At 56.6% G+C, this 22,693-nt stretch overlaps 1 protein-coding gene across 3 annotated transcripts in view; it reads left to right on the forward strand.

The window, feature by feature from the left end:
• The window catches only part of GOLGA3 (golgin A3), a 42,587-nt gene that overhangs the window by 18,527 nt on the left and 1,367 nt on the right, over positions 1-22,693 (forward strand). For 2 of the 3 annotated variants that reach the window (XM_047101058.1, XM_047101059.1), the window contains exons 7-23: positions 1,003-1,309; positions 3,188-3,390; positions 6,222-6,359; positions 7,713-7,874; positions 8,136-8,504; positions 9,494-9,571; positions 10,321-10,584; positions 11,651-11,745; positions 12,416-12,632; positions 15,156-15,299; positions 15,896-16,093; positions 16,937-17,053; positions 19,356-19,495; positions 20,046-20,178; positions 20,446-20,568; positions 21,335-21,499; positions 22,315-22,478. In XM_047101058.1, the coding sequence (XP_046957014.1) occupies positions 1,003-1,309; positions 3,188-3,390; positions 6,222-6,359; positions 7,713-7,874; positions 8,136-8,504; positions 9,494-9,571; positions 10,321-10,584; positions 11,651-11,745; positions 12,416-12,632; positions 15,156-15,299; positions 15,896-16,093; positions 16,937-17,053; positions 19,356-19,495; positions 20,046-20,178; positions 20,446-20,568; positions 21,335-21,499; positions 22,315-22,478 (3,017 nt within the window). Of the gene's footprint in view, positions 1-1,002; positions 1,310-3,187; positions 3,391-6,221; positions 6,360-7,712; positions 7,875-8,135; positions 8,505-9,493; positions 9,572-10,320; positions 10,585-11,650; positions 11,746-12,415; positions 12,633-15,155; positions 15,300-15,895; positions 16,094-16,936; positions 17,054-19,355; positions 19,496-20,045; positions 20,179-20,445; positions 20,569-21,334; positions 21,523-22,314; positions 22,479-22,693 lie in introns of those variants that run through there. The other variant, XM_047101060.1, reaches the window with a different exon arrangement.

Below are 22,693 nucleotides of genomic sequence, written 5' to 3' on the forward strand. Positions count from 1 at the left end.
GCATTTCTGCTTCATTTGCACCTCCGGCCCACGAGTGATGTAGGAACCTTTGCTTGTGTTTATTTTACTTTACCTTCTTTTCCTCCTAGGATACTGACTGGCTCTTGAGTTGTGTGGATTGTGGCGGGTGTGATCCTTTCTGGCCTCCCTGTTAAAATCCAAGTTGTTGTTATTGCAAAATCTCATTGTGTTTGCTCACCTAACTGGATTTTTGGGGTATTTGTCGTCCGGTTTGCTGAATTTGATGTTCGTCTTCCTCATGTTGGTTTTCCCCTCACGCGTGTTGATGTGCATCTGTCTGCCCGTCTTTGCGCTTTGGGATTCCCGTCCACACGCCTCACAGATGGATTTTTGGGTGGGCGGGAGATGCTGATGGCAGACAGGGCACGTGCCTTCCCGCCGTCACTCAGACGTTCTCTGCTGCCCGAAGGCCTCTGCTCGTGGAGGCCCCACCTCCCACTCACTCCCCCTTGGTCCTACCGACCGACCGTGTCCCTGCGGTGCCACCACCCAGCGCCGGGCCGGGCCTCGGGCTGCCCCATGCCCAGCGGCTCCGGCTGGAGCCCCTCAGAGCCCCTCGTGCACAGTAGCAGGGGGCCTTTCCCGGGAGGCACGGTCCCAGATCTGAATCTGACGGCACTTGTTGTGGGGCTCCCTCAGCACGCCTGGTGTTCTTTCTTGGGGGGTGTGCGCGTGCGCAGTGCTGCACTCGTTTCTTTTTTGAACAAATGTGTTTTCCAACGTCCTCATGGGTGAGCGGGTGCTCGCACAGCCCGGGCGCTGCTGCGCAGAGCGTGAGCGGCTCTGGTCACCCCTTCTGCCCCTCGGGCCTGCGTGGAGGACCTGCCTCCTCCCGGGAGAGCGGTTGGTGCGAGAGCAGCTGCGAGCCCAGGAGACACAGTGCTTCCCTCTGAGTCTCCCCGGCTCCTCTCGGTGGCGCTCTTAACGCACGGGCGGCAGTGGCTCGTCTGAGAGTCGCTTTCCGGTTGGGGGTCTGTCCAGGCACTTAAAGAGAAGGCGGAGCTCCAGGCGCAGCTGGCCGCCCTGAGCACGAGGCTGCAGGCGCAGGTGGAGCAGAGCCACAGCAGCCAGCAGAAGCAGGACTCGCTCAGCTCGGAGGTGGACACCTTGAAGCAGTCTTGCTGGGACCTGGAGCGAGCAATGACTGACCTGCAGAACATGCTGGAAGCCAAGAACGCCAGCCTGGCATCGTCCAACAGCGACCTGCAGCTGGCCGAGGAGCAGTACCAGCGACTCGTGGCCAAGGTGGAAGAGATGCAGAGGAGCATCCTCAGCAAGGACAACACAGGTGAGCGCGGCAGGTGGGGGGCGGAGTGGACTCAGGTCTTGGAAACGAACTCCAGACCCTCGCTAGTTGGTAGTAACGTTACCACCTTGCTCTGCCTTCGAGGCCTGTCGTGCGGGGGCTGGCGCTGCTCGCTTTTGCCTCAGAATGGCAGGTTGTGCTTAAAAGATTGAAAACGACACTGTTGATGAGTAAACCTTTGTATTTCCTACTTTAAGTGCAGCTTTTGGCGGTGGTGGATCCCTGTGGGAGTCCCCTCTGGAGGGAGAGACAAGTGGGACGCTGGTGTCGGAGGGACGTGGCGGCAGGCTGTGCACAGAGAACCTGTCGTAGCCCTGTCCTCGCGCTGTCTTCTCATCCTGGGGCGTGTGCTGCACGCGCCGCTGGGCGCCCAGCACCGCCCGCGTGCTCGCAGCACCTCCGTGCTGGCTGACGGGAGGAGGAGGGGCAGGGCAGGGGGCAGCGGAGAGCCACGGTTGGCCCAGACCTCACAGCCTCTGGTGCGGGCCCGGCAGACGGGGTTCCTCTCGCAGAACAGAGGGGTGGCTTGAGGGGCTGCTCTGGAGGGCCACAAGGCCGTGAGACGGGGCTTCAGATGTGATGACAGAAAACAAAGAGTGACAGACTGCTGTGACAGAGACTTTTCTGGCACCAGAAAGAAGAAACTGCTCGGCTGAGAAACACGCCGTAGACTGTTTTCGGTCTTCGGGCTTTTCCCGATACGCAGTCCCTTAAGAAAATTATAAAATCCGGGAAGTTCTGAGCACCAAGGTAATTGTTAAGTCTGGGTTGCGAGGCCTGATGACCAAAGCCCGTCGGGCAGCAGCACTGACCGCACTCACACAGGGCCGCAGTGCGGTGTGGACGCCCTCGTGGAGCTGACGGCGTGTCTCCTGTGGTTCTCGCTGGGGTCGCCTTTCTGAGGTGCTGGCAGTCTGAACTCTGAAACACATCAGGCCCCAAGAATTTCAGACAAGAGGTCGTGGATCCTCTTAAACTGAGATGGTTTTTTGTTTGTTTTTTAATTTTTGGGAACTGTCTTTAGAATGGTAGGTGTTTTTCTTAATATTTGGCCGCTTTGGTTTGCACTGTGATTTAGGTCATCCGTGACTTCCTGCCCCCTTTCCTCCCACTCTGCCCTCATCAGTGGCAAGAGTTGACCACGTCAGTGAACCAGGTTTTGGTGCAATTAGCACGATACCAGGTGCCGCCTGGGTGCCCACAGTGGCTTTGCGGGCACACAGTTGGCCCTCGGTACCCACAGGTCTGTAGTTATGCGTTCACGGGCGCACTCAGATTTGTCGGTAACCCTGAAGCAGGACAGTCCCTCGCAGGCAGGTGCAGCGCTGAGCACGGCTGGTGCCGCTTGACATTCACGCTTCCCGCTGAGGGGATGAGGCGGTGCTCCGCTCTCCTGTGTGAGCAGGTGCCCTTGTCCGGTCTAGTGTCAGAGCCTCTGCGTCTTTGTGCTTTGTAGGGAGGTTTTGTATTTAAAGTGAAGTCCAAGCACTATCTTGTGCTCTTAAGTGTGCGACGTCTGTGACGTGTCTCACGGAGGAAGTTCCGTGTGTTCGGTGAGCTTCCTTCGGGCATGAATTACGGTGCTGTTGGCTGTGAGTTCAGTATTGATGGGCCAAAAGTACAGGTTAAGTAAAATGCCTTTGTACACAAGCTCACGAGACAAGGTTGTCTATTGATCCGTTCACTCCTGTATTTCCCTGGGAGCCACGGTTCAGCATCCACAACTGCAGTGTGACCTCTGCAGAGACACTGAGTCTGTGTGGGGCGTCCGCGTGGAGACACCGCGTCTGCGTGGGGCGTCGGTGCGGAGCTGCGGGCTCCTGAGGAGTGGGTGCCCTGAGCTGCCGTGCTTGCCTTCAGTGCACGACCTGCGACGGCAGATGACGGGCCTGCAGAGCCAGCTACAGCAGGTGCAGCTGGAGCGGACCACGCTGAGCAGCAAGTTGAAGGCGTCCCAGGCCGAGATCGCGTCTCTGCAGCACGTGCGGCAGTGGTACCAGCAGCAGCTCGCCCTGGCGCAGGAGGCCCGGGTCCGACTGCAGGGCGAGATGGCCCACATCCAGGTACGGCCCCGGACGTGTCTCGTGTGGGACCCTGGCCTTTTCCCTAAATTAAGTCCTTCTGTTTTCAGGTCTCACGGTTGCCTTTAGGGAAAGTCTGCTCGCCGCTCATTTAGCTTCTTCTCCAGCCTGCGGAGCGGCCGCTGTCCGTGACCTTCTGACACGAGGGGTCTTACAGCTTCTGCTGCATCATTTTTCGTTCTGTGATGAGCCCCCCCTGGGGGGCGCCTGTCGTGGTTTGAACCCAGCTCTCAGACCCATGTCTGCCCGGGTCTGGGGACTCTGGCACCAGCTCTGGGCCCTGGTCGCTGCCCTCCTGGGACGTGGTTTCTGACACACAAGGGGCACTGTGTGCATCCCCTTCCTGGTTGGAGCTGGTCTCTGCTCCAGCTCCTTGACCACCAGGTCTTCGCAGTGTGAGCTCTCCCACTGCCCTCCATTTTGTTGGGGTGCAGGCGTGTCAGCCTCGGATTCTGGGGGGTGGGGAGGGCAGGTGTCTGTCCAGGCTGCAGAGGGATGCTGGTCTCTGCACTTTCCCTCAAGGCCCCTTTCTCTGGGCTCATCGTGCTCCAGAGGCGGTCAGGATGACAGGAAAGTGGCTGAAAGGCACTTTGCTCCAAGTCTTGGGGCGTTGGACTAATTAGGTTGATTAGGAGGGTGCTGAGTGGTGCTTTGGTCAGCCTCTGTCTTCTTCTTGAATGCAGACATGGGTTTTGCTCTCTCTCCCTTTGGTTTTCTTTGTTCGGATGAAATATTATAGACTAACTAAAACTTTAATTCTCAGGTAGAAGATATAAAATACTAACTCCACTAAATGCTCTTTTAAAAAATAAAATCTAGGGGCGCTGGGGTGGTTCAGTCGGTTGAGCATCCGACTTCGGCTCAGGTCATGATCTCATGGTTTGTGAGTTCGAGCCCCGTGTCAGGCTCTGTGCTGACAGCTCGGAGCCTGGAGCCTGCTTTGGATTCTGTGTCTTCCTCTCTCTCTGTCCCTCCCCTGCTTCGCTATCTCAAAACAAATAAATAAACATAAAAAACAAAATCTAGGGGCACCTGGGTGGCTCAGTGGTTGAGCGTACAACTTCAGCTCTGGTCATGATGTCATGGTCTTTGAGTTTGAGCCCTGCATCAGGCTCCACGCTGACCTGACCATGCAGAGCCTGCTTCGGATTCTCTCTCTCTCTCTCTCTCTCTCTCTCTCTCTCTCTCTCTTTCTCTCTTTCTGTCTGCCCCTCCCCAACTTGCACACTCTCTCTCCTTCTCAAAATGAGTAAATAAACTTAAAAAAATCTACGGGGGGCCACCTGGGTGGCTCAGTCATTTGAACGTCCGACTGCGGCTTAGGTCATGATCTCGTGGTTTGTGGGTTCGAGCCCCACGTTGGGCTTTGTGCTGACAGCTTGGAGTCTGGAGCCTGCTTTGGATTCTGTGTCTCCCTCTCTGCCCGCCCCCCCCCCCACACTCTGTCTCTCTCCTTCAAAAATGAATAAACATTAAAAAAAATCTACAGTCTGCAAATATATGAAATAGAAATGTTCTTAAATTTGTTACGTATGTTTCAAGCTAAAGGACCCCGCAGGTACATATTTGTTCTACTTCCAACATACTTGGAAATAAATCACCATGCACGTTAACGCAAGCTTGCAGTGATGGTGCCTTTACATGAGACATGAAACAGTTAAGGAAGCTACATTTGTGTGTCTTGCCCCGAGTCAGAAATGAAGTTGGAGGGCAGAGTGGAGGAGGGGCTCTGGGGAGGAGAGTCAGCTGTACCTGACTTTCTCAGGCACCTCCAGATTCCGGGATCCGCTTTCCTGATTAGGTGAGGACATTTTCTCCCTCTTTCCCTGGTAACACAGAAGTATTGCCAGGCACATTCAGGAGGCAGCACAGAGCAGAGTGGCTTTTATTCTTTCATTGCCTTAAAACACAAGTCCCAGCAGGGGCACCCGACCAGCTCGGCTGGAAGAGCACGCGACTGTTGATTTTGGAGTTATGTGTTGAGCCCCACGTGTGGTGTAGGGATGCCTTGAAATAAGGAAACTTACAAAACAAAACAAAACACAGTCCCAGCAAATGGTACCTTCTCCTGTTCTGAGTAGCTTTCATTGAGACCCCAGAATTCACAACTTGTCACATGTGGCATCTCACAGTGTCAACGAGTGTTCGCCTTGTATCTGGAAGTAACGTGCTCGAAGGTCCAGTCACAGAGCCGTGTCCCCTGGCTTCTCTTTACCGAGCCCCCTCTTGGGGCTGGCACGCTGTGCTGTAAAGCTGGGCACCTTCTCTGTAAGAGGTGGTGGGTCAAAGGAGGTCTAATAGTCTGTGACAGCCAGGGTCTGACCCCAGGCTGGATTGCTTCCTGGGAATGGCCAGGGTCAGCCTGGCGAGTATCTCGGACAGTTAGGCACTGAGAGGTCAAGGCGTGAGATGTGGCCGGTCATAGTTGGACAGGTCATTTTTGGGGCAAATTCCAGCCGCTGCTGTCCCTGCCATCCAGGTGAGAGCCCTCACCTTGAGGGTCCTCAGATAATACCTTCAGCAGGAACTTCTGTGTAGGTTTTGCTACAAAGTGCGTATGTAGCCTTGGGGGTATTGACCACTGGCCTCCGGGCTGCCAGCCTGCCCCTCTTCAGCACACACAGACAGCCCCGGTGTCAGGATGGGTGACAGGAGGGTGGGCAGTGAGCCCTGTGTAGCAGGGTCCTGGGGAACAGTTTCCCCTGTGGTTGTCACTGGATAGGACCCTCACTTTCATGGCCTCTGGGGTGGGCCGGGCTGTGCTTGTGTCTGGAATCTAGCCACTTTCTACCTTGTGGAATTTTTCTCTGAAGGTTGGACAGATGACCCAGGCAGGCCTCCTGGAGCACCTGAAACTTGAGAACGTGTCCCTGTCCCACCAGCTGACGGAAACCCAGCACAGATCCATCAAGGAGAAGGAGCGCATTGCCATCCAGCTCCAGGGCATCGAGGTGAGGGCCAGGCAGCTCTGGGGCTTGCTCTTTTCACGCTGCGGCACTCGTCAAGGTTGAGAAAACTTACAGATGTGTGTGTGCGTAAACACTAATACTCTATCCATTCAGATGTCTATTAAACTAACCTTTTGGACAAGTGACAGTGGTTCAGGGTTTGGCAGTTCTGTTCCTCACGTCACTGGAAACTCATCCGTCTGTCTGATCTGAGTTGCCGGCGGTGACTTATCTTCCACTGACTGTGTGGGCCTGGAGCCCTGCACTCGGCCCCGCGGTTGGAAAGGTGCTGGCTAGCAGGTGGGCAGGAGGAGGGTAGTGTGTGTGTCTCTGAGATGCCGTGTCTCTGACAGCCTCGCAGTGGTAAGCATTTCCTGTCTCTGAGCACTCAGCTTGTGTTTCTGTTGGCCCCCCAGCAAGCACACGAGCGACTTAGGATGTGGCCAGTTGCACCTGCAGATTGTTTCCAGGGCAGTGGGGGCAGTAGCTCTGACCTGTTCTCCTTAGCTGTGAGACCCTGTACCATTTCTTACCCTCTCTGAGCCTTGTTCCCTTGATTTATGAGATGGGGACGGTGACACCTGCTCAGTAGGCTTGTTGGGAAGAAGGAAGGAAGGTGCACAAGGTCTGGGCAGCGTGTGGCCTGGCGCTTCTGTGCTGAGGATATGGAAAGTCAGCGTCCCGTGACTGGTGCTCGCCCCTCTCCTGCTTCTCCGCGCGTGCCCCCGTGTCCTCATGGGTGAGGCGGGTGACAGAAGAGAATCGCGTCATGGCAGGGGCCTGGTGCCAAAGACCTGGAAACATTTAAGTTAGAAGCTGACATTTTTCCTCGGGAAACACACGTAGGTGTTGGATCTTATCTGCGTAAGCAAATTGTAAAGAACTCCATCCGTACTTGTCCCCCAGCCTCGGTCTGGTTTTACCAGCTCAGTGACAGTGTTCCCAGTGGCACATCCCCAAAGCAGGGACACCTTGCAGCCTGTCTTCACGGCAGAGGCAGCCATGGGGGTGTCGTTCAGCACTTTATCCCATTTCTTTTTCTCTCTTTTTTTTTTTTAAAGCTCTAAGTCATCTCAACACCCAACCCAGGGCTCAAACACACAGCCCTGGGGTCAAGAGTCAGCCAGGCACCCCGGTTCGTCCCATTTCTTAAACCTGGGTTGCCTGCTGGCTTCTCCCTCAGCCGGTCCCAAGGGTCAGCAGAGTGGACTGGACGGCCGGAGGTCACCAGCCTTTGGCCCCTCTGGCCCCGGGCTCCTCTGCCTGCGGGTTGGGGACGTGATGGTGACAGAGAAGGGCCTCTCCCCAGGGTGGGGGTCTTCCTGCTCTTTAAACAGCACGGTTTCCTGTGCTCAGGCCGACATGTTGGACCAGGAGGCTGCCTTTGCGCAGATTCAAGAGGCCAAGACGATGGTGGAGGAGGATCTGCAGCGGAGGCTGGAGGAGTTCGAGGGCGAGAAGGAGCAGCTGCAGAAGGTGGCGGCCGCGGCCGCATCCCTCGAGCAGCAGCTGGAGCAGGCAAGCCCTCCGTGGCCTCGTGGGGACGCCCCGGTGCCACACATGGCCGTCCTCATGCGGCTGTCCTCGGGGTGCCTGTCTGTGCGGTGTGTCCTTTGGACTCGTTGCGATGTCACATCAGAGCGGCCGCCGTCGCCGTGCCGGCCGGGTGTCCCCCGCACGTACCAGCACTTTGTGTCCGTGCGCTGGGCGGCGGGGGGAGGGGGCCGGGTGGCGTTCTCATTCCGGGGCGGGACGCTGACCCTGGTTCCTGTCTTCCAGGCGAAGCTGGCGCTGCAGCAGCGAGACCAGCAGCTTGAGGCCCTGCAGCAGGAGCACCTCGACCTGCTGAAGCAGCTCACCTGTGCGCAGGAGGCGCTGCAGGCCCGGGAGCGCGCCCTGGGTGACGTGCAGGTGCGCTACGACGAGCTGCAGGCCCGGCTGGAGGAGCTGCAGGAGGAGTCCGCCTCCAGGGACGACGCGATCCGCTCCCTGCAGAACGAGAAGATTGTCTTGGAGGTGGCCCTGCAGGCGGCCCGGAGCGGCGGGGAGGGGCTGGACAGGGGAGCGCAGCGGCTGGCAGAGGGCGCCGAGGAGACGTCGCAGGTTCTGGAGCAGCTGAGACAGGAGTTGGCCGTCAAGTCCAGCCAGGTACTGCGCTCGCTGTCGTTTCGTTAGGAGCGGAGGCCACACGTGTGAGAACCAGGGCAGTTGTCCCGTCCCGTCTTTGATCGCCTGGTTGTGGAAACGCGGAAGAGCGCTTGCCGGGGAGGGACCCACGCCTGCAGGTCACGTGCTTCCCATCCCGTTGACTACGGGCAACGTAGATGCCCGGGGCTGGGAAAGCGAGTCACGTGTGGGGTGTGGACAGTAAGCTCCCAAGAAACCCCAGCGTCTGTTTGCAGGTGACGTCGAGCTCAGACGCGGGAAAAGTTATGTAGAACGTTTGGATCTTCCCTGCTGTATGCCTGCGGTGGGGCCTGCTGGACACGTGGTGGGACGGTCGTGTGTCAGTGGGTGAGGGCGGGAGACAGAGGGGCGTGTGTGGACACGAGCCGGCTCGCCGCTTTGGGGGCCATTGTGCTGACAGCGTGACGTTGTGACGTGACCCGACCCAGGCAGACGTTCGCACGCGGAACACGAGGACTGTGGGGTGTAAAGCAATAGTTAGTGTCCGGGAACGGTTTGCCTTCAGACCACCACCCCCGAGCATCCGGCGCGAGGAAACTAGTGGAGGTTTTCCTCTGGGAAGTAGAGTGAAAGGAGCCCGTGTTTCCCCTGCGAACACTACCCTGGGCCGCTCACTTGTCAGGGACCTTCTGGGTGGGTCTGAATGTGGTTTTACTGTTGGCTCGGTAAGAGGGATGCCAGCGGACCCCGGAGGCACTCCGCGTCCCATTTGAGCTTTGCCTGTATTGTTGTGGGGTCTCTGGTGGCAACCCTGTGGACAGAGACACTGTCCTGAAAACAGGGAGGTGGGTTGGTGGCTCGCCTCCCCGTCCCCCGGGAGGCTGTCTCTCCAGCCTTGGAGGTGGGTCTCCTGACACACGGACCCAGAGTCAAGCCAGCGTGGGGGACGGAGCCAGCGCGGGGGACGGAGCTCCCACAGTGTAACGTGCGGGCACGCGTGTCCTTTGTAGGTGGGGCACCTGCAGCAGGAAGCTGCCACTCTGAGAAAGCAGACGCAGAAAGTCAAGGAGCAGTTTCTTCAACAAAAGGTAAAAACGTGTTGTCGGTTTTCTTCGTGTGCAGTAAGTGTGGAGAAAGGTCCCGGGTGGTTCAATCACTTGTGTAGAACAAGACCGGTCAAGAAGAAGGCGACACCTAGGCCCCTGCCATGCTGTTTAAAGACGCTGATTCCAAGTGACAGCCTCACCTCTTGTATTTTAATGTCTCAGGTCGGGATGTGGCTTCAGAGTGGGGTCGGCATCTGTGACATGATCCCACTCTGCCGTCACGTCAGAGGGCGTGTGCTTTGCTGCAGCACAGACTCTTCTGTTAACGTGTCTGTGAGAAAGTTCCGCCCTGATGTGGCGCCGAAGGGAGCCCTGGTTGGCGCAGAGGGTGGGGACACACGTTCTGTGTCCACAAAGCTGATGGAGGCTGTCGGAGGATGAGTGTGAAGTGTGGCCGACACCAAGGGTTTGGGGAAGGGCGACCTCAGGGACAGTTAAAAGTGGTGCTGGATGTTGTGCCGAGATGCAGGTGGGGGGAGGGCCCGTCAGGAGCCTGGGGCCCGAGGAAGGTGAAGCCGCCAGGCGACACCTGCTGTGCACATCACCCAGATGTGTTTAGGCGCGTGACACGATGCTGTGCCTCAGTTGATGGTGTCCTGGACTTGGTGGGATGTGTTCTCTGTGGTCCAAGAGGCGTTATGCTGTGGACGAGTGGTGAGCACTTTGGTTGAAGCCGCGTGAGCCCCAAGACCCTGCCTTGTCCCGGCTGCAGCTTCTGTCTCCTCGGGCAGGTGATGGTGGAGGCCTACCGGCGGGATGCCACCTCCAAGGACCAGCTCATTGGTGAGCTCAAGGCCACGAAGAAGAGGCTGGACTCAGAGCTGAAGGAGCTGAGGCAAGAGTTAATTAAAGTTCAAGGGGAGAAGAAGTCCGTGGATGTGGAGCATGTGCGCCTGCAGAAGGAAGTGTCCCACGTCCGTCAGCAGATGGCCGACCTCGAGGGGCATCTGCAGGCGGTGCAGAGGGAGCGCGACGAGATGGAGACGCACTTGCAGGTCCGGAAATTCAGCCAGATGTGCCCAGGGGTGTGTCGTGTCCGGGTAGAGGGCAGGACAGCCTGGAACCAGTCCCGCCTGGAGCCCCTGTCCTGGAGGGATAGATGGACAGAAGAAGGGATGGGCGAGGCCTGGCCTCTGGAACTGGCATTGGGAGAGCCGAGGGAGAGTCTGAGGCGGGCAGGAAGCCGGGAGCCCTGTGTGGGGGACACGACGTGGGAGGAGGCGCTGGGCTGGCTGGTGACGCCACAGCAGCTCTGTGAGCTCTAGGCTTTCGGGGGAGGGGGCTGGTGACATGTGAGGGGCCCTGTGGTCCGCGGGAGGTGAGTGTGGAGGCAAAGGGACCCCGGTCCAGACTCCTGTCCTGCAGATGAGTGTTTCCTGAGATGAGAGGGTGACAGAACAGCTGGGGGAGACCAAGGGCTCCGTCCCGTGGGATGTCTCCCAGGTCCCACTGGACGGCCAGGTGGGACCCAGGTGGGCAGACTGGATGAGGCTGCAGGCTGGGCCTGGGAGGTGCAGATGGGAGAAGGGGGCACGAGAGGAGCCACCAGGAGCCGGGGACCTGGGGGGGTAACACCTGCAGCACCAGGTCATGTGTTCCTTGAGGTGCTCGGGGCTGTGGGGGACCCAGCCTGTCCTGGGAGGCGGTTCTCACCGCACAGAAAGAAATGAGAAAGGGCAGCCAGTGAGGTGGGAGGCACCGTGAGGCTGGAGGCCATCATCCGTCTGTAGTTCAGTCCTGCGGGTGCTGGGGGGGCCTAGAGGAGCCTGGGGGGCTCAGGCAGCAGTGGTCCTTGGGGACTGTGGGTGAGGGCTGCATCCCAGAGGGTTCCACCCCAGCCTTCGGTCCTTCCCAGGCACTCCCTTCAGCACCCTGGACCTTTCTAAAGCAGTCGTTTATACGAAGGGCAAACCTGTCTGTCAGGGTCCTCTTCAGGGCCCTTGTCCTTGAGGGTGGCCCTGAAACGGCACCATTTGCCCTCAAGGAGGCTGGTCCCGGGAGTCAGGCCGCCCAGGGAAGGTTTGGTCTCCTCACTTCGTCTTTTCCTCTCTTCTTCTGAAGTCTTTGCAGTTTGATAAAGAGCAGATGGTAGCTCTCACGGAGGCCAACGAGGTGCTCAAGAAGCAAATTGAGGAGCTCCAGCAAGAAGCCACCAAGTGAGTGGACTTTGAGGCATGTGCGGGCGGGAGGGGTGGGCGTGAGCGGCTTTGAGCGCTGCTGGGGCCTACTCACAGGCAGCCAAGGAAGTCAGACTCCAAAGTTACCGCTGGAGAGCAGATCGCACCACAGTTCCGTGGCTGCATGGTTTCGCGGTTAGCATGCACTCCCCTTGTGTGTCTATTACATGCCAGTGGCGTGTGGCAACGCCTTTCCCCCTGCCGGGTCCCCAGGCAGGGCCAGTGTTTGCGTGTATCCCTCTTGCCGTGTATACGCATGCCGGGTAGCCTTCAGGGGCCTGTAACCCTGCGGCATATCCCGTGTCCTGCCCTGCTCTGCCTTCGTCCCTTGGAGGTTGCTTGTAAGCAGGTTAAGGTGTTTACTGCTATTTGAGAAGAGTTTGTTTGGGAGGACAGAAGCGTTCTCTGCCCTCACAAGAGCACCCCCTCCAGGAGGGGAGCAGGGCAGACGTGAGCGCTGTGCTGGTCTCTGTGGGGGCGGCCAACACAGGCCCCCCGCTACAGGATCGGGCCTGGCAGGTGCAGCGCCCAGCTGCGGTGGGGCTGGGGCGGGGCTGGGGGGGGGGTAGATGCGAGAGCCTGTCCTTCGGAGGAGGACTCATGGGAAGTGAGTTCAGATTGCCTTCTCTGTGCGCCCGTCACGCCCTAGGGCCATCACGGAACAGAAGCAGAGGATGAAGCGGCTGGGCTCAGACCTGAGCAGCGCCCAGAAGGAGATGAAGACCAAGCACAAGGCTTATGAGAGCGCTGTGGGCATCCTGAGCCGCCGCCTGCAGGAGGCCCTCGCGGCCAAGGAGTCGGCAGAGGCGGAGCTGAGCCAGCTGAGAGCCCAGGGCGCTGGCGGCGGCAGCGACCTCACTCTGCACGTGGGTAACCCGTCCGCTCCCGCCGGTCAGCCGGTCGTGCACTCGGTTCTGGGGACTTGATGTCATAACAAACGTTTGCTTGGAACACCTTGAGAAAGAGTCTGGAGAGACGGGGCGGAGCTAGCGTGTAGGCGGCATTTCTGTGAAGTGTCGCATGCCAGCAGCGTGACTGCACAGATCAGCCCCCGGCGGACCTTCGAGGAGCACGCCGTTGCCTGCTCCCTCCGTGCGGGCCCTCGGTCTCTCCACCCCTGTCCTTTCCCGCACCCCTTCAGCGTCTGTGGAGGGATTTCCTGGGCGGGTAAAGTGCTGTGAGCAGCCTGAGTGCCAGTGTAGGGGGGTCGGGGAGTATTTGGAGAGTCCAGAGAAGCTTCTTGAAGGATGTAATATTTGAACTGGTCTTGAATAAACAGGAGGCATTAGAGTAGATGGGGGTGCATCTCTGCAGGGGAATGTTCCTGTGCAGGGTGTGCAGGAAGATCTGTGCTGTGCATCTAAGGCGTGCAGTGGGTCGGGCAGGGGTCCTGCTGCCGGGGTGTGGGTGTGTGCAGGTGGGCAGGCGTTGGCTCTGATCTGGGACTGGCATGGGATGGAGGGCTGACCGGCGACTCGGGCAGGGTGAGATCTCACTCTTCTGTGGTGGGCATTGACGGGCGGTGGTCGAGGACAGCTGGGGTCAGGCGAGGCTGTAACAGGGAGGCTGCGTGGAGTCCTGCAGTAGCTGAGAGATGACAGGTCCAGACGAAGGTTACGGAACAGCCAGAAGGAGGGGCCACTGAAGCACGTTGCTCCCTTGGGAGGGAGAGCCCGTGTGTCGACGGCGCAGGCCAGGGGCTAGCGAGGGGGCGGCCCCCGGTGTCCGGGTTGCGGGCGGCTGTGAGTGGCTCTGCTGACAGGACAAGAGGGACCCTGGGGAGGGGCACCTGCCTGCTCTTCCTGCTGGAAGGAAGGCAAAAGCCTTTTGCTCCGGATGGTTTTTTAGGGTAAATGGATGGAGGTTGTCCTGGAGGAGGACAGACGATGGGGCCAGCAGGGCAGGGGCTCTGGGCTTGTGGGGCATTTTTTTCTAATTTTTTTTCTAATTTTTTTTTTTTTTAACGTTGTATTTATTTTTGAGACAGGGAGAGACAGAGCATGAACAGGGGAGGGTCAGAGAGAGGGAGACACAGAATCTGAAACAGGCTCCAGGCTCTGAGCTGTCAGCACAGAGCCCGACGCGGGGCTCGAACTCACGGACCGCGAGATCATGACCTGAGCCGAAGTTGGCCGCTCAACCGACTGAGCCACCCAGGCGCCCCCTCGTTTGTGTTTTTTTTTTTTTTTTTTTTAATTTTTTTTTCCAACGTTTATTTATTTTTGGGACAGAGAGAGACAGAGCATGAACGGGGGAGGGTCAGAGAGAGGGAGACACAGAATCTGAAACAGGCTCCAGGCTCTGAGCTGTCAGCACAGAGCCCGATGCAGGGCTCGAACTCATGGACCGCGAGATCATGACCTGAGCTGAAGTCGGCTGCCCAACCGACTGAGCCACCCAGGGGCCCCAATTTGTTGGTTTTTTTTTACATTTTATTTTTAAGAGAGAGAGACAGAGCACAAGTGGGGGAGGGGCAGAGAGAGAGGGAGACGCAGAATCCGAAACAGGCTCCAGGCTCCAGGCTCCGAGCTGTCAGCACAGAGCCCGACGCGGGGCTCAAACTCACAGAGTGTGAGATCACGACCTGAGCTGAAGTCGGACGCCTAACCGACTGAGCCACGTAGGCGCCCCTTGGGGGGCATTTTTATTCCTGTGATGCAGGCTGTCAGAGTTCCCCGAGCGTCCCCCGTGTCTGTGAGTCCGACGCGGTCTTGGGTGTCGCACACCCTGCCAGCTTCGGCCAGTGTGAAGTTTTACCTGACTAGTTGACGCGCCTCTGTTTGTTCCTATCCAACATCTGTTTAGGGGTTGTTTCTTCTTAAATGAAGTTTGTTATGGTCTCCTCCCCACGGAAGAATTTGAGCGGGAAGACACTGTGTCACAGCACGCTGTTTTCTTACCAAACCAAGAATATCACATGCTGCTTTTACCTGTTTACTTTCTAAAATGGGAGGGGGAAATGTATTAAGTTGGAACTTTCCTTTAAGTTGAAAACCTTTTGCTGCCTGATTTTTAATTTTGGGACTTACACGTGTCGGGGGCAGGCCGTAAAGTGCCACATGGAGCCTGCCGTCCCCCACGCACAGCGTCTGTGTTTATACTTGTCAGACAGGACCTTCGGCAGGTTACTCACCGTGGATTATCGGTATAGTGAGGCCGGAGCGAGATGGACAGTAGACCGTCCTTCAGTATAACGGCTAAGAAACACACATCATGTGTGGAGACGAGGGCGAGTGTGTGCAGTGCACCGGGTCGTAGTTCCGTTCTGCCTGGTGCAGCTTCCCTGCCACAGGTCGTAGGTCCCTCTCCTGCGGGGAGCAAGGGGGGGCGCCTGTCACACGCCACGTTGGAACCCGTGAGCAAATCCACCTTCCTGTCCTGGCTGTTAGGAGAGAATCCAGGCTCTGGAGGCAGAGCTGCAGGCCGTCGGCCACAGCAAGACGATGCTGGAGAAGGAGCTCCAGGAGATCATCTCACTGACCAGCCAGGAGTTGGAGGAGTACCGGGAGAAGGTGCTGGAGCTGGAGGATGAGGTAGGCCAGGTTTCATCCTCACACAGCCGGGCAGGCCCTGCTGCCCCCATGCAGCTCTGCTGCAGGCAGAGAGGTGCCTACAGAGGCGGGAGCCGGCCCGCGGCTCACATCCACACCGTGCTTCTGTGTGCCATCGGCCCGTTTGTCTGGGTCCCGGACGGACACACACACACACACACACACACCTACCCACACACACACCTTACTGCTTGGACTCCCCACGGGCATGGTCGCCCAGCATTCTCTCAGGCACCCCTCCAGCATAGGGATTGTCAGACCACGAGGGCTAAAATGTCCCCAGTTCGAATGCTCAGGTTGCAGGTAACGAGAAGATCTATTCTCGTAAAGAACTTCCCGTGACTCTCTGGCCCAGAGACGGCGTGGCTTTGGCTGATGCTGCACTTGGCAGCTGGTGATGTCACCAAGGGCTCTCCACAGTGTCCCGGGCTCCCAGGAGAAAGCTGGGCTGGCCGCGGTTCTTTGTGGCCGGGGGTGCCTGTCTAGCGCCGGGCACTCGGTTTCTGGTGTACAGGAACCTAGCTCATCAGCCAGAACGTGTGATTAGGTGACTTCCCAGCGCCTTCCGTCTGTTTCAGCTGCAAGAGTCCAGAGGCTTCAGGAGGAAGATAAAGCGCCTGGAGGAGTTGAATAAGAAGTTGGCCCTTGAGTTGGAGCACGAAAGAGGGAAGCTTACGGGCCTGGGGCAGTCCAACGCGGCCCTGCGGGAACACAACAGCATCTTAGAAACCGCGTTAGCCAAGAGGGAGGCCGACCTGGTCCAGCTGAACCTCCAGGTACTCAGACTCCTCTGTCGGAGGCAGGGCCTTGCCACAGGGCAGGGAGCTCTGTGTCCGGCGTGGCCTCACGCATGCGTCCCAGCCCCTGAAGCAGAACGCTGCCCCACCGCAGAGATGCGGAAACGGGCGAGGGGGTCTGGTGGAGTCAGAAACCCGCCTCGCGGCTCTGGGGTGTGGGGCAGAGCTGGGGGCTCCTGACGCCACCCCCCCCCCGCCCCCGACTGAGGTGTGAATGCTGTGACCAGTCCGTTAGCTTCCCTGCTCGAGGGGGTCCCGCTGGTCATGAGGGGTCCTTCCCTCTGTGAGTCACAGATGGGACTTGAACCCTGGGGGGGGGGGCTCCCTCTCCAGACTCTGTTCTCAGCCCCTCTGGCTCTGCAGCCTCTCTGAGACTGGCGAGAAGGCCTGGCGCTCCGGTGCCATCCTCACGGGGCCGTCAGCAGCCCGGTCCAGCTCCCGCCTCAAAGTACCCAGCTATCAGAGAGCTTGTCGACTTTTATTCGGCACCGGTTCCCACCCCTGCCATACCCGGTTGCCTCACGGTGACGGTATTTGCGTTTATAGCCCCTGACTCACAGGCACGCTTTGGGTTCCTCGCTGCGTGCTTGAGTGCGGCTCTACGGTTTTGCTGCGGTCTCAGGTTTCACGTTCTCCAGAGACGGAATTCTCCCGACTCTGCCGCCTTGTGCACTTGCTGGCAGCGCATCGTGACACTGCGTGTCACCACGCTGCCAGGTTCCCCGCGTGGCCCTGACACAGTGGCCCTGCTTCCTCCTGGGGCTCTGCTGGCCTCTGAAGTTTGAGTCCCTTCTCACGTGCCGCATCGGCAATGTGCTGTAGGTACAGGCGGTCTTGCAGCGGAAGGAGGAGGAGGACCGCCAGACGAAGCAGCTCATCCACGCCTTAGAAGCCGCGCTGGAGCAGGAGAAGGCCAAAGTGCACAGCCTCAAGGAACAGGTGTGTGAAGCTTCCCACTGGTTCCAAATTGTCACCTCAGAGCCAATTGGAATATGGTTTTTCAGTGTCTAAAAACTGAGCATGTGAACCCTTGACACCTCAGTTCCCTTTCAGGAATTTACAAGTGTCTTTGTACAAGTGTCTTTGATTTTTACAAGTGTCTTTGATGTGTTCTGAGAGCAAAGCATCATCAGAGCATTGGTGACAGTGAGCGGCCGGGGGGAGCCCTGATGGCCATCCATGGAAGAGTAGCCTTGGATTAACCCAGAGGCAGCCGTATGGGCCTGAGATGCGCACACAGAGCCCCACAGAGGGTATTTGCTGGGGGAAAATGTCCCACGTGTACTGTTGAGTTAAAAAAAGCAAACTGCAGAACAGTATATGACTCCGTTAGTGTTCAGAGTGCAATTGAGGAAGGTGGTTGCGTAGACCCTTTGCCATTTCCTGGCTGCTCGTCTCCATGCTGAGGTGCCCGCCAGTGCGTCAGGTCAGTCTTCCTGCAGAGGGCCTGCCCCTCCCACCCCTGTGAGCTAGAGTCAACCTCAGTCCCCCGTGCTCCCCACCAGGTGCCGGTCTGTTATTCCTCATGAGAACGTAAGCGTCAGGGATGCCTGGCGGGGCCCGGTTGGTTAAGCGACTGACTCTTGATTTCAGCTCAGGTCATGATCTCACGGTTCACGAGACTGAGCTGCAGGCGGGCTCTACACTGTCAGCGCGGAGCCTGCTTGGGGTTCTCTCTCTCCCTCTGTCTCTGCCCCTCCTTTGCTCACATGCACACACACGCTCTCTCTCTCAAAAAAAATTACAAATTCTTGAAAAAAGAAAAAAAAAAACGTAAGCTTGATGGCTTCAGGGCCGTGACTCATTTACCTTCACGGCCCCTGTGCCTGGCACAGAATGTGTTTGCCGTGTGCACATGGGTGTGTGTGCGTGTGACCTGGGTGCATGTGACCTGGGTTTTGCCGCGTCCTTTAAAAATCTCTCCATGGTGATATAATAGAGATAGAAATAAGTAGTTCTTCATTTTTTCGGGTGAGACAGTAAAATATTCTTGTAAATAGGACAGCTTTAAGGTCTGTTAGGACTGTATTACCATGACCCCATTAGCCTCCCTGCAGTCGGTCTTTGTCCCTTGCATGAAGGTGAATGGAGTCAGCCGTCCTGCCTACTTTCCTGCCCCCAGTTTCCATATTTTGCTCACTTACTAATTTTATTCTCCTTTTAATGAAGTTGAAACTAAGAAACTTGTGAATAAAAGTGCTAGGGAAAGTGATGGATATGCGACATTGGCTTAACTGTGAATGATTGTCAATTATTTCTCTAAATGCGTTTAGTCTAATTGTCCTGATTGTATGAACAGTACATGCTAGTAAAAAAGTTAAAAAAAAAAAATAGGTCTTAAAGATTGAAGCAGAGATCATCTTGAATTTGCTCCTAGTGATAAGCCACTGTTAACATTTTCTACTGGAGTTTTTTTTTACTTATTTATGTGAGTTAGATTTTGTATGTTCAACTGTCATATAGTGTAAGTATTTTTATTAAACTTTTAAAAAATGAAGTGCTGCTAGTACAATTAGACAAGAAAACTAAGTCATTAGAAGGAAAATGGGAGATTTTCTTACATTCTTAAAATTTGCTGGTCTCAGAAACCTTGGGAGGCTCATTGTTTACCGAGAAAAGGCTACTGTGTCATGAATGCGTAGTAATTAGTGGCTCTACTGCAGTTACTTGGTATGGTGGAAAAATGTATTCCTCCCAGAAAACATGAACTATGACTGAATTTAACAAGAAATCTGGAGATATGCTTGAAGAGGACTGTCAAAACCATTTAGATCAAAGGGTGCCTGGGTGCTCAGTCGGTTGAGCGTCCAACTCTTGATTTCAGCTCAGGTCATGATCTCACGGTTCATGGGTTCAAGCCCCACGTTGGGTCCCATGCTGACAGCATGGAGCCTGCTTGGGATTCTCTTTCTCTCTCTCTCTCTCTCTCTCTCTCTCTCTCTCTGCCTCTGCCCCTCCCTCACTCGTACTCTCTCTCTCAAAATAAATAAATAAACTTAAAACAAAACAAAACCGCAGAAACTGTTTAGATGAAGACATCCTGGAACGTGTTTGTCACCCGGCAGAAACTGGCGGCCTCACGCTGCACACCAGGCGCGTGTGTGGTGCTTCAGTCCTTTGGGACCTTGAGAAGCTTTGGAAGAAGCGGGAGCGGGTGGGGCTGGCGGTAGTCCTCGCGGATGCCACATGGCCACATTCTGTGTGGTTCTTGCCCTTGGTAATGCTGGTGTTGTTCTGTTAGGTTGCTGCAGCCAAGGCGGAGGCAGGACATAACCGCCGCCACTTCAAGGCCGCCACCTTGGAGCTGAGTGAGGTGAAGAAGGAGCTTCAGGCCAAGGAGCACCTGGTGCAGAAGCTGCAGGCCGAGGCCGAAGGTCTTCAGTGAGTGCCGCGCGGCAGCGGGCTGGGCCACCGCCACACACACCCCATTCGTGCGCTCAGCACGTGAAGGTCACCCGTGTTCCGGCACGTCTCAGGCACGGGAGGCCCATCTAAGAAGAACATACCAGATTCCTGTCTGAAGCCTGCAGCGCCACTTTGAGATGTCAGTGCTGACGTGGCTGTGCCCACCGTGTGCCTGCTGGTCCTCCACCGAGGACAGAGAGCGCTCCCTGTGTGTGGGGCACACATCCGAGGGCTGTCCCACCACCCGGGCCCGATGCAGCCTCCAGAAGGGCACACGCGGGGATCCGTGTCGAGCCCTTTTCTGCCACCATAATCTGTCACGTGGGCGCACAGAGTGTCCTCCCCAGGGGCTTTGTGAGGATTAGTCAGGGCAGAGCGCTGCCGAGCTCCCAGAGCAGCCCCCGGTGGGGCGAGCAGCGTGCGAGTTTCTGTTGTCATGATGGAAAACGTTCGACTGACAACATTTTGTGGCGGGGTAAGTAAGCATGCTGTAATTTCGTTCTTCCTTGTTTTTTTTTTCTGCCAGGATCCAAGAGGGGAAACACTCCCAGGAAATAGGACTGTTCCAGGCGGAGCTGGCGGAGGCCCGGACCCAGCTCCAGCTCCTGCAGAAGCAGCTGGACGAGCAGCTGAACAGACAGCCTGCGGGAAACCAAGAGGTGACCTTCCGGGAGGCTTTGCTTCTCCAGGGGGCAGGGCTGATGGAGCCAGGGGGCGGGGCCGATGGAGCCAGGGGGCGGGGCCGACGAAGCTAGACTCTGCTGACGACGGTTCACACGCTCATTCCTTGGTTCCCTGTGTGCTTGGAAAGGATATTTGTTGTTTATAAATATGATATTAACACACAGATGTAGTTAGAGCGGTTTTATAGTGCAAGAAAGCCACTGTAAAATTTTCTTGGTCATGTGACTTTTTCCCTCCTCTAGATGGAAAATCTCAAATGGGAAGTGGATCAGAAAGAAAGAGAAATCCAGTCCTTGAAGCAGCAGCTGGACTTGACTGAACAGCAGAGTAAAAAGGAACTGGATGGAATACAGCACTTACTGCAGGTATCTGCTGTGTCAAGGTCCCGGGGCAGAAGGTCAGAGCCAGCAATCACTTCACGAGGCAGTTGATGATCATAGTACTAGTCCCAGGTACCGTGGCAGGCAGCGCGCTAAGTGCACGAGTTATTGACGAACTCAGCGCTCCCACCAAGCCGTTTTGCAGACATCACTTATTTTGGAGAGAAGTCCACACAGCCCAAGGAGGCCAGACCCCAGCGCTACGTACGGCCTGGGTGAGCTGTGTGGCATGTTCCCGGAATGGGATCTGGCAAAGCACAGTCAATGAGACGAAGCATGTGAAACGTTCACTCTGACAAACTTCTCCACAAAGAAATCTGCGTAGTCTTGACACAGCAAAGGATCAGGAACGTAGCTCTTGCCGGGATTCCTGCTTGTGAGCGGAGGGCTTGAGTAACATTAGGCCTGATTTATACTCTTCTTTAGTAATGGTGAGGCTTATTCTAGTAGCTGACCTCGGAGTTTAAACAGGTGACTCGGGGTCCAGTGTAGATAGCAGGCACGGGAGTGTTGCTGGCTCCTCGGCAGAGGCTCTGAAATTTGGATAAAAACGTTGAGAACGTGAATGTGACAGGACACTGCTCGACCTAGACCCTGAGGAGGAAGCGTGCTCGCCACACCACGTACCTCGTCACATAAAAATCAGTGTTACGTTTCTAGTCCCTTAGAATTGTGACGTACAAACTTAAGATCGTAGCAGCGTGTTTAAGCTTTTTTAGCTTTTAAAAACCTACGACTTCCCTTTCCTTAGAATATCAAAGCTGAGTTGGAGGCGGTGCGAGAAGATCTGTCCCTGACCCAGAAAGATAAATTTATGCTGCAAGCTAAGGTGTCAGAGCTGAAGAACAACATGAAGACTCTGCTCCAGCAAAACCAGCAGCTCAGGCTGGACCTGCGGCGTGGCGCGGCCAAGACGGTACTCGGGCTCTGCGCCCCTCGGTTCGCTGGGCCCACTGCAGGTCTGCTGGGCGGTGGCGGGCGCACCGTAGTTACTCAGACGTGAAGTTACATGTAATCAACCAGGAGCAGGTACCGTGTGAAGATAAATGGTGCCGGAGTATTGTGCTTAGAAATAGGCCAAACCCTTTTATTTTGGTGCCTTTTCCAAGAGCGTGAGTTCAGGTACCGTTTTGTTGTAATATACTTTATAAACCATACAAGGGCATCATTTGCTGTTGTTAACCAGAGCCCCGGGCCTGGTAGGCCAGCTAGCTGGGACACAGCAGCTGCCAGGATGGTCTTGGGGACTCAGGGACTCTGAAGCTGCCGTCGCAAGCCTGCTCAGATTCTCCACATGCCTGGCTTTTGTTTCTCTGCCCAGTCTATGTAAATATTGTCCAGGGGCAAAGAAATCACTCAGACTCAGGTTTATTTACCATTGTTTGCCTGTCTGTGAAAAAGTTTGAAGTCTTAGGGGAATTGTATGAGTTGAAAATTGACTTAATTTCTTAGGGATGTGCAGAGTCAAAGCCGTGGTCTTTCATGGAAAGCCCCCCGCGAGGAGGGGTGTTCTCATCCTCCTGGGGAGCCAGCACGTGCTTAGTCGCGTGTGTGAGGCAGAAGGTTCATTGAACCCCGTGGCTGCCTGCTACGCTGCCCGGGAAGCAGGGGCCATGCCTTCCCGGGAGGCTCCTCTGGGATGACCTGTCGTGACCCCGGGCACTGATGAGAGGAACGTGTGGTGGGGTCCCCCTCTTAGCGACACCGCTAACCGTGTGCTTTCAAAAACAGAGAAAGGAACTGAAAGGCGAGGCCGGCTCTTCGGGCCCCGTGACGCCGGTGAAGATCCCCGACTGTCCCGTCCCGGCCTCCCTGCTGGAGGAGCTGCTGAGGCCCCCGCCTGCCGTGAGCAAGGAGCCCCTCAAGAACCTCAACAGCTGTCTCCAGCAGCTGAAGTACGAGCTGCGTTCTGTGTTCTGTGTCACTCGGTCTCGAGAGATAGACTGCAGGTTTAATTTGGAAGAATCTTTTCTGTTGGCAGGACCTCATGCCCAGCAGAGGCTGAGCAGGCCTGTGCCACGTGGGGTCACTTGGGCTGTCGGTCCCTGTCATCCGGGGAGGATGGCCTAGAACTAAGTGGCCCTGAGAAGCCCTTGAGGAGCCAGGACCT

The sequence above is a fragment of the Lynx rufus genome, unplaced genomic scaffold (genome assembly GCF_022079265.1).
Source record: "Lynx rufus isolate CCGP_SWC_20201006 ecotype Redwood Valley unplaced genomic scaffold, mLynRuf1.p SCAF_55, whole genome shotgun sequence".
In the NCBI taxonomy this organism is placed as follows: Eukaryota; Metazoa; Chordata; class Mammalia; order Carnivora; family Felidae; genus Lynx; species Lynx rufus.